We start from the raw sequence: 16,760 nt of genomic DNA, 5'->3' as shown, positions 1-16,760 counted from the left end.
TCTAGGTCCTTCTGTATCCTATCTTATCAACGGTATCCACCACTCCTCCCAGTTTAGTGTTATCTGCAAATTTGCTGAGAGGGCAGTCCATGCAATCTTCCAGATCATTAATGATGATATTGAACAAACTGGCCCCAGGACTGGCCCTTGGGGCACTCGGCTTGATACCACTTGCCAACTAGACATGGAGCCATTGATCACTACCCATTGAACCCGACGATCTAGCCACCTCCCTGGTCATTTGTCCAAGCTTCCACTTCTTGTAAGGTTCTTTTTTTGTTTAAAATCAGCAAGGATTCTTTCTACACATAGGGATGGTTTGTTCCTGCAACCTTAATAAGGATTCTTTAAAATACAGCCTGCTCTCCTGGACTCCTTTTCCCCTCATGTTATTCTCCCAGAGGATCCTGCCCATCAGTTCCTTGAGAGAGTCAAGGTCTGCTTTTCTGAAGTCCAGGGTCCGTATTCTGCTGCTCTCCTTTCTTCCTTTTGTCAGGATCCTGAACTCAACTATCTCATGGTCACTGCCTCCCAGGTTCCCATCCACTTCTCTTCCCCTACTAATTCTTCTCTGTTTGTTAGCAGCAGATCAAGAAGAACTCTGCCCCTAGTTGGTTCCTCCAGCATTTGCACCAGGAAATTGTCCCCTACACTTTCCAAAAACTTCTTGGATTATCTGTGCACTGCTGTATTGCTTTCCCAGCAGATATTGGGGTGATTGAAGTCCCCTATGAGAACCAGGGCCTGTGATCTTGTAACTTCAGTTAGTTGCTGGAAGAAAGCCTCGTCCAGCTCATCACCCTGGTCTGGTGGTCTATGGGAGACTCCCACTATGAAATCACCTTTGTTGCTCACACTTCTAAACTTAACCCAGAGACTCTCAGGTTTTCCTGCAGCGTCATACTGGAGCTCTGAGCAGTCATACTGCTCTCTTACATACAATGCAACTCCTCCACCTTTACTGCCCTGCGTGTCCTTCCTGAACAGTTTATATCCATCCATGACAGTACTCCAGTCATGTGATTTATCCAACCAAGTCTCTGTTATTCCAATCACATCATCGTGGCTTTGAAGTCAGACCTTCTATTTCCTAAGCACCACCAGTAATTAGCTGCATGGATTAGAATAAGGCAACTGCCCATCTTCCCCCAGTTACAGGTAGTTTACTACAAACTTCAAAGAGAAATAAAGACAATGATATCATTACAGTCATGGTTCATCTAAATTTTAACATTTCCTTTTGATCGCTGAATTAATAGAACATAGTGACAGACAGGAACCATCTGGTTACATTGTTAACCTCTAACAAGATACAGGGTAAACATTTCCTAATTCTCTATCATTACAAGTCTATATTTCAAAGCTCAAGTTTATCTAATATGGAATGGCCCTAATTATCATTTACATATATTTAGTATGTCTCTAAAGGTTGAATTTGGGTTATGTAGCCTCCTAGTTGCTTAACCATTTTTGACTCAGTGTCACAGGTTGATACAAGTAACTGTAAATGTAAGATACTTTGATGTTTGATTTAGTATTGTACATCATTCTGATTAAAAATGAGCACTATACAATAATAATAAAGTACACTAAGATCTCTAAAAGTGGTTCTTAATGAGGAATCATGATTGAAATGTGTCTTAGTAATGGGCTTCTGTACTCATACTGTGCTGATCAGCAATGATCTGGAAGTAGTTATATAAATCACTGCTGATAATATTTGGAGTTGACACAACGATTGGCAGAGTGGTAAACAACGAGTAGTAAGTAGGAGTAAGGAGTTGATTTTACCTTTGTATATAGCAGTTCTGTTGTCCATATATTTTAAATGATGTTGAAAAACTGGAGAGGGTGCAGAGAAGAGCCTCTACAATGATTTGGGGCTGGAGAAAATGCCTTATAATGAGACACTTGAAGAGATCCATTTGTTTATCTTATCAGAAAGAAGTTTGAGAGATGACTTGATTAGTCTTGTCACAGAGATGCCTCTATACTGGGCTGCAATACTTTAATCTCACTCTGGTTGTTGGGTTTAGTGTGTGGGTGCTGGCAGCCTGTGATATACAGGAGCTCAGACTAGATCAGGATTTCCCAAACTTGATTCATGGCCTGTTCAGGGTAAGCCCCTGGCGGGCCGTGAGACATTTTTTTACCTGATTATCCACAGGTACGGCCATTCTCAGCTCCCAGTGGTTGCAGTTTGCCATTCCCAGCCAATGGGAGCTTCTGTAGTGGGATGTGGACAAATTGGAGAGAGTCCAGTGGAGGGCAACAAAAATGACTTTCTGGCACATGCCTCCTCTGATACATTATTACCTAATTCTGCGGGCATGGTCAATGATAAATTCCTTGTTTTCCTTTCAATCCAGGGTCTTAATATATTCATATGAAAGTTCTTTCTCTTTTCTTCAAATAATTCGATTTCACAATATGTCACTCCTACCTGCCTTGATACTACAAACAGACCGTGCCATTTGGCTAGCAGCTTATCTTTCGTAGTGGTGGATAACAATAAGAGAACTTTACTTCTCATCCTAAGCTGCAAAGAGTCGTGTGGCACCTTATAGACCAACAGACATATTGGAGCATGAGCTTGCATGGGTGAATAGTCACTTCATCGGGTGCACCCTAAGCTGCCATTCCTGAATTTGTTTATTATATCATCTTGTTTATGCCTCCTCTTCTAGATTTTCTTCAGCTATGTGAGAGACCTCGCAAATTGTCCTTTAGGTTTATAATATAATCAGTAATATTGAGGGAATCAGTGGTTCATTTCTGCAAACTTTCTTTGATCACATCTATGGATCACTAGGCTGTCAGCCATACAACTCGAATGGAGAGAATTACATTGAAGCCTGTGTGGTTTTTCAATAAGCAAATGAAAGATAAAATCCCACTGTCTGGGTACAGACTATGCATATATTTTTAATGTTCATTTCAGGGATTTGTCCATCCTTTCCACTAGCCCATCCACCAGTGGATTAGGGATCATTTGGATAAAGGATAGTTCAGATGGCTTTAATGCCTAAGAGTTGGTAAAACTCTTTTAATAGGGATGCTTGGAAATTAGTTCCATGATCTGACAGGAACATTCTATGGATGTCCACCCTACTAAAGAGTATCATCACTTCCTCTGCAATTCTCATGGCAGTAGCACTGTAAAGGGACTGCCTCTGGATATTGAATCATGTAGTCACAAATAATTAAAATGTATTGAGTCATTTGGTAATTCTGTTCTAATGGACTCATGATACTCATTTCAATCCTTTCAAATCGTGTACCTATGATAAGAACTTAAGTCAACTGATGTCTGTTTTTATTGTTTCTGGTCCACCATCTAACATTCTGGGCAGGACTGACACCATTCAGCTCCTTCTTAATAAATAAAATTTTTGCAGAAGTTTGACCAAGATCCTCCTCAGACAGCCTTTTATAGAAAGTCTGATGATAATGTCTTCTTTTGATATTCAGCAACATCCATAGTTTCTTTCACATTGTCTATATGGATGCCAGTGGCCCTTAACCACTTAGCATATGTACACTGTAATGTAAGCCCAAGGTTAGTGGAATTGGAGTCAGCAAACTTTGGGTATGAGAACCCAGGTCTTGAGCATCTACACTCATTACTGACCTCTGGCTGAGAATATTTCAACCTGGGCCCCAACCTGGGGCTCCAGCACCTGTATTGCAGCACGCAGTCCTGAGTCAAACTAATAATATTCCAGATTTCCTAGTGCCCTTCTGAAATGTGGCCACTCTAGCTCTTTATTTGTGATACATGTGACATTCTGCACCCCAGAACACCATATATTTACCATGGTGATGTAATTATGATATGTTTTGTACAAAGTATGCCTTGTGAGGTATCATTCTAAAAGTTTTGATCTGCTAAACATTAATATGTCAGTGGATTGTATTTTCTATCATTATATGTGAAGTCATGAAACCTTGCTATGTGTGAGCTACTAAAGTGTGATGTGTGTGTGACTGGAAACACAAAACCAGCCTTTCAGGTACAACAATGGAGTAACCAGACAGTGTTAATTGCTGTCATCAACACTCATCAAAGGAAGAATCTACTAGCTCAGGAACTCTGTATAAGGAAGCCTCCTCAGCAGGAGCACCCAGACCATGGAGAATGTTTGGCCAATGGAGGTGAACCCCCACATCACATACATAGACTTTCCAGCAAGCTGGAAGAAACTATAAAAGATGGGTAGTGACATCATCACTTGTCTTCACTTCCCCACAACTCAACACCTGAAAGAACCTCTGGAAGAAAAAGGACTTTGAACGGGGGAAGGGAACCCAGTTTGCAAAGCAGATGCAGCCTGTGCCTCAAGAATCTGTAATTCTGCTTGTATCATCAGTCAAGATAAGATATTGCTGATTTAAATCCTATCTAGTTTGTGTAAGTGTTAGATTGGATTTTATTTGTTTTTGTAGGTAACCTGCTTTGATCTGTTTGTTATCACTTATAATCACTTAAAATCTATCTTTCTGTAGTTAATAAACCTGTTTTATCTTAACCAGTGTGTTTTTGAGTGAAGTGTTAGGGAACCTTAGCTCTGTTAACAAAGGCTTGTGCATATCTGCCCCACATCGAGGGGGGAGCAGACTAATCAATGGGCTTGCACCATATAGATCCCCGTGCTGTGCAAGATGGTATAATTTTGGGTTTATATTCCAGTAGGGGTGCAAGGCTGGGGAGCTGTGAAATTGGCTGGTGCCTCCATTGTTGGTCCATGAGTGAAAGCACTCAAGTGACTCATTTGGGTGCGTGGTGCCACCTGCTATCATGTTGGGTGACAACAGGGCCCAGATATCTGGTTGTGGGTCACCAGCAGAGCAATGTGGGAGGCCAACCCAGCTGAATGATTTGGGGGCACAGTGGTTCCAACAGCTTCCAGGCTTCGCTCCAGGTGTACCCCTCGTCACAGTGCACTGTGAGATAACTTGACTGTCCGTCCCTGTGCATCATAGGTAGTTTGAGCAGTTCACCAACACATCCTGCTGAGCCAGTACTCTCAGCCAGAAAGTGCAGATACTGCAGCTATGCACCCAGGCAACAGAAATTAGGGGTGCTCTTTGCTCCCACATAATGGATTTGCAGGGGCCAATGGAAGAGGAAGAACAGTAGCGTTACGAATGTGCTTGTGCAATGCTTCCTGTACATTAGGTAAGGGAGAGCAGGATTGATTCTCATGAATTGTACCTTATGAATGAGATGACCACTTAGGAAACTGGAATTGTGGGTGAGGGGAGATGAACTGTGAATTTAGATGTCTGTATTGAGAAATAAATGGTATTTCTATAAAACTTCAGAGTTGTCCCTTATGTGTTTATCTTTATTATTTGAAATACACATTATATGATGTGATGAGGTCTGGTAGTATGATTTCTTTATAAAATAAAAATCTTTGTTTCTGAACATTTATTAGAAAACCACAGTATTAAACTATTGCTGGGCAGGCCAGCTGCCATTAGCACACCAAACCAGGAACAGCAAACCCAGACCAGGCACAAGGTGCATGAACAAGGGCAAAAAGTGAAACAATTTCCAAGACAAAAAATTCCTTATTGTGATGAGTCCCCTAGTCCCTGTTTTCTTCTCCCTACCTTACATATTTCCTGCACACTGGGTGCTTGGGCAGACGGGAGAAGTCATCCACAGTGAAGGGTTCAGTTTGGGGGACTGCATGGGGAACATTTGGCCTGTACATCTATTGTTAGGGCCCAATTGCGTGGCCCACCCAGACATGGAATTGTCCAGACTGTTCCTGGTCTGCAGCACATTGTACTGAGCAGGAGACTCATGCCGTGGGATGGGCTCATCAGGAGCCTGCAGGGTGGCAGCCATAAGCAAAAACAGTGACTCAAAGAGTTCTTTCTGCTGTCTTCCTCCCTCAGACGCTGTTCCTCTTCCAGGAACTGAAAAGCTCGTGTCCGCTCCCACGCTAAAATTTTGTCCTCAAGCTGTATAGCCAGCCTGAGCCTTTCCATTTGCCTCTCATCTTGCCTTTCCACTTGATGCAAGTCCCTCTCTATTTGGTACTGGACCTGTTTGTTGGCCCTGTCCAGGATATCAACCATAAGTTCATCATGGATATAATTCCTCTTGAATGGGTCTGCAACAGTATGATGACACAGGCTTCTACTGGAGTGTGAATGCACTGTTGAGGCAGATGGGCATGGAAGTAGACAAGGCACAGGTGTTCATTGCTGAAATGTCTCAGCACATGAGCAGAGAAAAATTCCTTTTGGAATTTCAAGGATATAAAATGTTACTTTATAGCACTGTACTTCAGTATATTGTTAGAAAGACACTTCAGACCACAGAAGCTCCCTGGACACAGACAGGTTAATTACATGCACAGAATATGGCAGGTGAAAACTCATAACTTCCCCTCATGTGGCATTCAGGCCACTGCACTGGGCACGGGTGTTAGAAGATCTGTTTTTGCCAGTAATTCAAAGCCTACTTCTGCTCCCTTTAGCATCAACACCCTGTTATGCTTATAAGAAGCACATAGAATTTTCTTTTAGGGGAAAAAGCTATATGCTGCATTTATTGAAGATATAACAATTAGCATATGCATTTAATTATACTATATACATACATACATTGTTTTGCTAATTGATATTATAGTTATTAGTTTAGAGTTTGGATTAATTTAATGGCTAGCTAGGTTGATTATGGGTAGGGAGGAGCTGGGTTTTATTGGTTGTGACATGATGAATTGCAGGAGTTTAAGTAGGATGGACCCAAAGTTTTATGGCAAGGTATTTTGTTTATACAGTGATTTTTTAATTGAGATTAATGAGTTTTGCATTGTTATGTTGTAATTCATTGTTATTTGATGAGTGTTTGTTTTTTTAAGCTCTTTTTTATTTTATTTTTTTATTAAGTTTTTAAATGAGTTATTTTGTGCTGGCTTTGATTATAACTATTTTGTTTTAATTGATAGGTATTTGTTTTATTTTTAGAGTTGTTAATTTGCTTTTTTGATATTTTAATAGAGGTGTGATATAGCTTTTTGGCATTTTTGCCTTTGTTTGTTTTTTACCATATTTGGTTTAGCAATGGCTTTAATATTTATTCTTAATATATATATTTTATTTATATATAAAATAGATTTAATTTATATAGATCATTTTGAATAGGAACATTAAGTTTCAATGCAAAAGAAAACAATTATAGCATTTTTAAACTTATTTTAAAATGATAAGTCTACAACAAAGTGGTGACATTAAAGGTCTGTTACTGTCTTGAAATTAGTTTAGACACAAAGAAATTCTGGCTGATGCATATCTACCAATGACTGTTAGGCCATTCCTTTCTGCTATCCAAAAAGGGTGGCTGGCAGGATATGGTCAAATCATACTTTAATACATTTAATACATGCTACATTATTATATTATTAGTCTTTATTTTTTATTTTTATATATATATATACACACACACATACACACACACACACACACAAAGTGACAATTTGGGCTTGTGGTTGTAATTTAATAAACTTTTTTTTTCGTTTAACAGCATATATAACACATTTTTAGCAAGCAAACATAGGATGATATTAATACAACTAATAATAGGTGAAACATAATAGACAAAATGCTTTTAGAGCTCGGAGATCAGCTTGTAAAAATGTACCAGTGATAGGCTATTAGGTTTTTTTTAGATTAACAATTTTTAGCATGTTTTTATTTGCATGTAATATCTGAATGACACATTTCTTTATATTTTTGTGTTTGTTGTAAAAACTGAGTCATCTTTATTTTTGACAACAAGTGATTAGTTAGATTGTGCCAATTTAGGCCAAGGATAACAGAGAAATTAACCAGGATGGTGGTTATAGTGCATTGTGCTTTTTTTTTTATTTTTGGCAAATAGTACTTGTGATTGCTAGTCTGTAATACACGGGAATTATATTGACATTTATTTACAGTGGTTGGCTAGTATTTGCATTGTTAAAAAAAATTTTTTTAGGATGTAACACATATACATTGTTGTACAAAACGTGTTGCATTTTTAGTTTGTTTTATATACGTTTTTAATTATGTGTTTTTGCTGCATGGTTTTGTGGTGATAGGTAGGGATAAACACACACATTTTTGAGGGCTTTATTTTGTACACCCTTGTTTAATAACGTGTTGGGGTTTTTTTAAGCTTATTGACCCATAACCCGGGGTAAAGCTAAAAGATTCAATTTTGGGAGCGGGCTTATTTTTTATATTTTTGTTTTTATAGATTGTTGTTGAGCAATTTTAATAATAATTTTATTTAATAACAAGTTAGGCTTAACTATGCTGGAAACATATTGCACTGATTTATATCTGTAGGTGTTAAATAAGGACCTCTTCCGTTGTTTTAAAAGATGCGTTAATACCTGAACATTTGTAGATATTATTTAAAATATTTTATATTTTAGTGATGCTAAATTAAGAATGTGTATTTTAGTACATTTTATGGGTAAGGCAGTTTTATTTTTTAATTTTATTTGTTGTTTATATAGCAGGTAGGAGGTGGTGTTTAGCCACAGCCACATATTTTATGTTGCTTTTAGGTTTTTTAGATTTATTTTTATTACATTTACAGTATTATTTGCTTGCTTGTGAATGAGACTATTTTGCAGTTGTGACAAGAAACTTAATTTATTTTTAATTACTTGTAGGTTTACCGTATTTATATTTTTTATTTAAATTTAACTTTTTAAAATATGGTGTTTATTACATTTTATTTTGTTTTGTTATTGGAGCATTGATGTGTTTCTATTTAGGCTGTTAAAATAGGAAGGGAGTAGGGGAAACATTTGGGTTTTAATTTAGACACGGTTAACTGAGTTTAATTTATACCAATTTTTATTTTTAACCAATAGTAAATTTAATAGGACTTTTACTGGATTATTTTGAGTTAAAAAATTTTTTTTATTTTAATTGGGGTACCTTTTTTAATGCACAGTTTTTGGTTTAGATTTTGGTGCATGTGTTTGGGGACCATAGTTTTAATTTATTATGGGTTATTGGACAGTATCCCACAATAACTGTTAGTATTGTTTTTGTTTTAACAAGCTTATTTTATTGATATGATAAATGTGAGTAGTTGGAAATTTAGGTGGTATTTTTATAGGGACCCTACTTTTTAGTAGTTTGATATTTTTGTGGTGTTTATAAGGTGAACCTTAAGTTTTACTCTTTTTTTAGGCATACTTTGGGTATTTTTTAAGGATTTTAAGAGTTGGCTACTATTTTTATTATCCCATTTAATGAGGATTACTGGATTATGGGTAGGAATTTATGGTTGGTTGGTGGGGAGTGAATTATTTTTTAAATATTGGCTTATAAGGAGGGCTGCATTTTTTTATGATTGCTTTAATTATTTGGGCACTAAAAGTTTTTGGAAGCAGATATAGGCAGACCTTACACTGGAGTTTTATTGTTTGTGGACTGATATTGTGGTGGTTAAGCAGTGCTTTGTGCTTAGGTTTGGGGATTATTATTTTTTTTTATGCAAAGAATTTAAACATTACTGTTTATGTAAACAATTCCATTTGTGAAACATGTACCAATTCCGTTTTTAATTTTTTATAATGTGGTATACCAATGGGCTAAGGCGGTTTACTATGGAGTAAGGGCCTATTTATTTTGATTTTAATGAGTGACCTCTTTTTTTTATTTTAAGGTACATGACTTGGGTTTTTTTATTTTTTATAAGACTGCCTTTGTGGGCTTTTCTTTTTGAATTTTATTGTTTATGTGTTTGATGGCTTGCTTAACCCTATACTAGAGAGTGGTTTCATTTTTTTGTAGCTATATGAGCTATTGAATATAATTATGCTGAGTTATATTACAGCTTTTTTTTTTTTTAATTTTGTACCAGGTAATTAGGATTAATTATTAGGTTCACTGGATGGCCTAACAGAATTTGGAACGGCTGGATTTTTGTTTTTAGTTTATTACTGCTGCAGATGGCAGCCAAAATTAGAGGCAGTTTATTTGACCAGTCGTTTTTTGTGTTATTTACTATTTTTGGAGCACTTTATTAATAGTGCGATTCATGCGATTTACTTGGCCTGGGGACTGAGGCCGGTATGGTGTGTGGAGCTTTTCTTTAATTCCCAAGGCTTCTATTATTGTTGCAAAGATTTTTTTTTATAAAGTCTCCCCCATTGTTAGAATCTATTATTTTGGAGGTGCTATATTTATATATACTATTTCATTAAAAAACTTTTTGGCCATTACCCTGGTGCTATTATTTTTAGTAGGAAATGCTTTTACCCGTCCTGAAAAGGAATCAGTTATTACCAATAAATACCAGATTTTTTTTTACTTTTTGGCAATTTAGTAATTAAAGTAATTTGAATCCCGTGCTAAGGCCTAAGCCTTCGTTGATACATTATGGGTTGCCAGTGTGAAGGACGAGCCTTGTCCCAAGCACACCACACACAATTTCGCACCCATGTTTTAATATTACTTTTTATACACTTTCATTTTGCTATTTGCTCTAGCCTTTTAAAAGTTTATGTTTACTTTTTTAGGCATAAACTGATGTGCTACATTAAGGAACTATTGTTTTTGTTTTCTTTTGAAGCTTAGTTAGGTTGGTCTGTAGTGCCATTTGTTGGCTTAACTGTGTTTAGCACAGACTTATTTATTTATTTATTTATTTTTGGTTACAACTGCTATGTTATGCTGTTTGGCTTTTGTATTTACCCAATTATTCCAGGTGGCTTTTATACCTATTTTTTTACTATGTGCCTTTATATGTTGCATCATTAACTGTTTAGGGTTTTTTGTTACTCATGGGTAAATGTATTTTTATTTTTTTGTATGTGCAATATTTTTTATTTGCTGCTTTTTACCTGTTTTTATAACAATCATGTATTTAAAACTGTATTCCCGTCACACAAAAATTACTGATAGAATAAATATACACAGGCGGTGGGGAATTTTTATATTACTTTAAAAACTGATAAATTACATTGAGCTTGGCATGCTGGGCCAATTCAAGGTTTAAATGCTTTTGAATGACTTTTTTTTTAAGTTAATGGCAGCGTATCTTACGCATATTTTTTTTACCACCATTGCACTTTAATTAGTAAATCAAATGTGCTTTTTTTTGGCCCACAATATTTAATTCTTTTAGTGGGGGTACCTTTACCAAGGCAATTTTTTGCTCCAGAGTGACCTCTGGACATTTATGTTGGGTCTCTTTTTTTAGCTTGGACAATGCTTTTGTCGTCACCCCTTTGATAACTAAAGTAAGCGTCCATTGAGCCATTCGGGTGTTAGACACAGTCACAGGGATTAAAATTTATTTTTGCTTTTTTTGTAATTTTTTGGATTTATATGCTATAGGCTCTAGCTTTTTATTTTATTATTATTATTTTGTAATAGCGCGGCAGCTAAGGCCATGTTATTAGCCACCAAACGAATAGCAAAAGGCTGTGATTCATTAGGAAAATGCAGGGCTGCAGCTGTGACAGTACTTTGTTTTAGCAGGGTTAAAGCAGAGTTTTGTCTTTTTTTATTTTTATTTTGTTTTATTTTATAGCAGTTTTTATAAAAGTTGAGTTATTTTAGCATATTTATAAATGTGTGTTTTTAGCAGTACTTTTAAAGAGTGGGCTTCGGTAGAGGCCGGCATTTTTACTAGTGCCCCTACCTTCCTTTAATTTACTTTTTATCTTCTTGTCGTTTAATGTCTATTCCCAGGTACGTACCCTAAGGTAGCACCAATTGAACCCATCTGAGTCTACTTTGAACCCTGTTTTTTTCCATTAGTGCCAGAACTTTTTCCGTTAGTGTTTGAGTTTTTGTTTTAGTTTCCCCAAATATTAATATGTCATTTACATATAAAAACACAAAAGGCCTTTCCTGTGGACTCAACTGGTCTAGCATATTTACAACATGCCCATGGGCAATAGCTAGGCTGCTGTGATAGCCCTGGGGCAACTGAGAAAAGGTCCCATTGTTGCTTTTTTATTGTGATCTTGTGAGTCCTGGTGTAGGAGTATGGCAAAGAAACAGTTGGCCAAATGAATAACTGAGAACTAGTCAGATGTGACTTGCACGTTTTTATCACCTTTGTTATATTAGTCACAATAGGAGCCATAGGGATGGTGCCTTTTTTGATTCTTTTATAATTAGTTGTTAAATACCAGGATTGGCTGTTTGGTTTTAGCACTGGCCACACAGGGGAGTTAAAGGGTGAATTCATTTTTCGAATGACCCCCTGTTTTAATTTTTGGATGGTTTGCACCAGTTGGGCCTTTGCCTCTCTCGGGTAGGAGTATTGTTTTGGGGGAGGCACAAATGTCCCAACAATTTTAACACAAGCATTAATTTTTCCACAATCTGTTTTTTTTTTTATTTTTAGTTTATATTGAGGGGAATTTCAAGCACCACTTTTCAGCTTGTTGAGTTGTAAGTGCAGCTACTGGTTTTTTCCCCCCTTTTGTTAATATGACATTTTGCCCATTTTTTTTTAATGGGGAGAGGGAATTTCTAACTTTTAAAGAGTAGCATTAGGGATATTGATTACCACATTGTTTTTGAACAACCAGTCGGATCCCAGAATAATTTCATTAACCATATCGGGAGTTTGGATCAAATCTCCTAATCAAACTCTTGCACCGAAAAGGAGACTTGGATCCATTCCCACTCCAGACTAGGTTTTCCCTGAAAGGATTTTAAAGCTACCTGTTTTAATTTATTTTATTTTATTTTTTCTTTTTGGGTTGTTTTGATTAAGGATACAGTGGCTTCTGTATCTATTAAAGCTAGTGTAGGGGTATATTTACCCTGCTGAACATACACACATGGTCGTCCCCCGGGATCCCAGGAGACCTTGCCTATGAACTTCCACTTTTGTGCCCCTACTGGTGGTGGGGGTTCCCCGTTCAGTCGGCCCCTCTATTCTTGCCCCAGAAAAGGGAGTGGGATCCAGGAAGCATTGCAGCGAGGAAGAAGAGGGTGGTGCACTAGGAGTTATGCTAGCCACTTCTCTTGGTAGTGTTTGCAACCTCATTGCTTCCCTGACTAGTTCTAATGTAGGGGCTCCATGCTACTGTTCTTGGTTTGCCCCGTGCTGTTTTAGGGTTTGCCAGGCTATCCGGTGAACTTTATTTTCCGTGTGCCCACCTCCCTCCTTTGATTGCTGGGAGGAGGCTGTCTCATATTGCCAGAGGTCTGGATATAACCAGTCTCCTTGGGTTTCCCTATCCACGGAACCAGCCTCTAGTATATCAAGTTGCAATGCAAAAGAAAACAATCATGGCATTCTTTTACTTATTTTAAAATGCTAAACCTGCAACAAAGTGGTGACCTCAAAGGTCTGTTACTGCCTTGAATGCAGTTCAGACACAAAGGACTTCTGGCTGATGGATCTCTACCAATGGCTGTTAGCCATTCCTTTCTGCTATTCCAAAAACAAAACAAAAAAAGCTAAAAAAAATATAATCAAAACATACATCAAAACATTTAATACATGCTGCATTATTATCTTATTAGTTTTTTTTATTTTAAATTATACAAAATACAAAAAATAAATTCTACTACTATACCTGAACTGGCATCATCCTCCAAAGGGCATTGGCAGTGCAAGCTCCTGGGGCTATGACCATCCATTTACTTCTCTAAGATACCATGCACCAATACTTTGTGCTGTGCTGGTAATTTTGTTGTAGTGAAACTGTATGAATTGTTATTAAAATATAGAAAATATAGCAAATAATGACAACAGATGTTTATGGAATGGACTGAGTTTTACATTTTGTACTTCAAAAAAATCCAAGAGCTTCTGGGGGGCTGTGGCCCCTGGCCCTACCTGATGAAAATTCCCCTTCCCTCTCCAAAAAATCTGCGGTACATTTTTCCCCCAATAATACTGAGGAGTTGTTTCAACCGTACTCCCATCATAAGAATCTCTTGTCCGTTAATTGCCACCATATGACATATCTTGGTGTCTCCACAGACACACATAAGGGATGTTGAACTTACGGGTTGTTATGTTTCAACCAGGGGCAGCTCCAGGCACCAGCACGCCAAGCGTATGCCTGGGGCGGCAAGCTAGGGCGGACGCTCTGCTGGTCACCGCAAGGGCGGCAGGCAGGTTGCCTTCGGCGACATGCTTGCAGAGGGTCTGCTGGTCCCACGGCTTTGGCGGACCTCCCACAGGCCCGCTGCGAAATCCGCGGGACCAGAGACATCCCGCAGGCAAGCCGCCGAAGACAGCCTGCTTTCCATGCTTGGGATAGCAATATACCTAGAGACGCCCCTGGTTTCAACAAATGTCCTTGAAATAGAGTTCAGTGACTTCCCTGAATCCATCAAGGCTTTTACCACCTTCCCCTACAGTGCTACTAGTTTAGAAGTAAAAATCCCCACACTTGACAAGAAAGAGTTGCCAGCTTTCCAGCTGTGCATCTCTACAATTGGAAACAATGGTTGCAAACAGCACTGGTGTTACAAGAGATTAGGGTGACCAGATAGCAAGTGAAAAATCTGGATGAGGTGGGGGGGTAATAGATGCCTATGTAAGACAAAGCCCTGAATATTGAGACTGTCCCTAAAAAATCAGGACAACTTGTTCATGAGTGGAATCTGTGGCCACCTTCTCTTTCTGTAGGGTATGCGTTATGCCCATTGAAGCTACTTGGATTTGCTCCACTCTGCAGGGAGAATAGGGTCCCGTGGTTTCACATGAAGCATCGCCTATAGCATGTCAGTCTGGTTACCCAGGAATCCCAGTGGAATGCGTTGCTGTTTCTCTTTTGCAAAAATTCACTTTTATCATGGGATCAAACTCCATCTTATTCTGTTTAATTTCTTGGGAAGTTCACATACAAACACCACATTAGCTGCTCCAGAAAATTCCTTGCTCTAAAGTCCCCAGCTCCTACCCTCCCAGGCTCAGAGACGTTGCAGAGCTATCTGTGATCTGTACATACCAGGTGTAATGCCACGGTTTGCTCTAGCAATGCATTTGAGGTTTCTAAAATCTGATTCTCATCTTCAACTTCGCTGGTTTATACTTCAGCTCAAGAACAGCAGTGTCTCACACTGCAGCAACTCACAGACATATGCTGCTGCATGGATCATTCAAACCTTGCTGAAATTGGCCCAACACATTTAACACACACAGCACAGTAGCATTATTTTAAATTGCATGGGCTGTGCACATGGAATTATTCACATGTTCCATGCAGAGGCACAGAGCTGGACCAGGGGGATAAGGCTAGAGTTCACAATACAGAGACCTTCCCCTCCTCCTCTTTTTTCTTCCTTTGGCTTATTTATCAGGAATTTTTAAGCATTGACGCTATTAGTGTCACTAAAACCAACTCTGGGCTCACAGTGCTACAAGAATGGGAGAATTTATGAAGTACTCACAATCAAATAATCTTTGATTATTGCACATGTATAATCTCTCTCTCTCTAAGAATCATGCACGGGAGATAATCAGAGACAAATTTAGTTTAACTCTTGCCCTTTGTCTCATTGACTTCTGGACTAAAACCCTGTTTCTAGTGGAACTGAAACTGACTTCCTAGTTCCAGTCTGCCCAGTTCTGTAAGTGAAATAGCAGGCACTTACCCAGGGTGACCAGAAGAAAGAGGAGAAGCAGCTGAAGCAGCTGAGTGGCGAGATGTCCCTTCATTGCCATCCTGATCCCCGTCTCCTACTAACAGTGCCCTGGCTGCACCTACACACCCTGCCAGGGCTCCTCCGTGTCTGACAAGTGACAACAAAGCAGTTGCAGGGAAATATATAGATTCAGATGCTGGCATCAGCTGCCAGAAGGAACCAATAGAAACAATATTCACCTTTTTAGACATTATCCAAGGGTTTATCTAAAACTTTATGTACCCAGAACATCCAATACAATTCTAAAACTCCGGCTGTAACCATATATGAGTGACTAGTCCGCTTCTGATGTCATGTTTGCTTCAATCTCAGATCATCATGTAACCACCCTCCTTAGCACAGGGCAGATCAGTGCAAAAATTGGTTGTGCCTTATTAGGCAAATAAATGCAGAGCCTCAAATGCTGCTCATTGCATAAACCTATTAGAAAATTTGAGGGGAAAAAACCCTCTAAAATTCAACCCCACGAGCTATGCGGGTCCAATTGCAGCCATGCCACTAGAGCTGGAATGTTATCTCTGGGATCATCGGTATCAGAAACACAGAGAACAAGCTCTGCTCCTGTTGTGGAACTCAGACTGCTCAGGGCTTCCTGACTGGAGCAGGATCATGGGTGCATTGGTAGTAGGAGTGTGTCATAGAGCTTCCTTCTTCAGATGTGACCATCAGTGGTTGCAGTCTTGTAGGCTTGTGCTGAGTGCACGCTGATTGGGTTAAGAGTAGAGCTGGTGTGGTATTTTCCAGCGAAGCAGGGGTTGGGGTTTTTTGGGTCAGAAAATGCTGATTAATCAGCAACAAAGTGTTTTACAGAAATGTCTCAGTTTTGATGAACTTCTGACCAAACACAAGCAGTTTCCAATGGAACCCTGTCTGGTTTGCTACCAGCTTGTCAGACAGGCTGCTTCCAGAGTCTGTGGCTCCAGGGCCACCCCACCAGGAGGAAGTCAGGAACCTCAAGATCCAAGGCTCAGGGGGACCCTATCATGCGGACTGCCCTGGGGCCAGAGACCCCAGGCCTTCCAGGTTCCCCTGAGCCCCAGCTAAACTGGGAGTTTGGGAGCTTTGGTTCAAGCAGGGCTTTCAGGTTGTCCAGACGGCTCTCAAGG

The 16,760-nt window shown here is 38.9% G+C and overlaps 1 protein-coding gene across 4 annotated transcripts in view; it reads right to left on the bottom strand.

The window, feature by feature from the left end:
- LOC115636421 (antigen WC1.1-like) overlaps positions 1 to 15,725 on the bottom strand; it is a 59,937-nt gene extending 44,212 nt beyond the window's left edge. For all 4 annotated transcript variants that reach the window (XM_030536492.1, XM_030536497.1, XM_030536505.1 and 1 more), the window contains exon 1: positions 15,604 to 15,725. In XM_030536492.1, coding sequence (XP_030392352.1) covers positions 15,604 to 15,673 — 70 coding nt within the window. In that variant the 5' untranslated portion in view covers positions 15,674 to 15,725. The remainder of the gene's footprint in view (positions 1 to 15,603) is intronic.
- Positions 15,726 to 16,760: the final 1,035 nt, after the last annotated feature.

Source organism: Gopherus evgoodei, chromosome 1 (genome assembly GCF_007399415.2).
Source record: "Gopherus evgoodei ecotype Sinaloan lineage chromosome 1, rGopEvg1_v1.p, whole genome shotgun sequence".
Taxonomy (NCBI): Eukaryota; Metazoa; Chordata; order Testudines; family Testudinidae; genus Gopherus; species Gopherus evgoodei.
The sequence above is the reverse complement of the archived record's forward strand: the minus strand, read 5'-3'. Positions and strand labels throughout refer to the sequence as shown.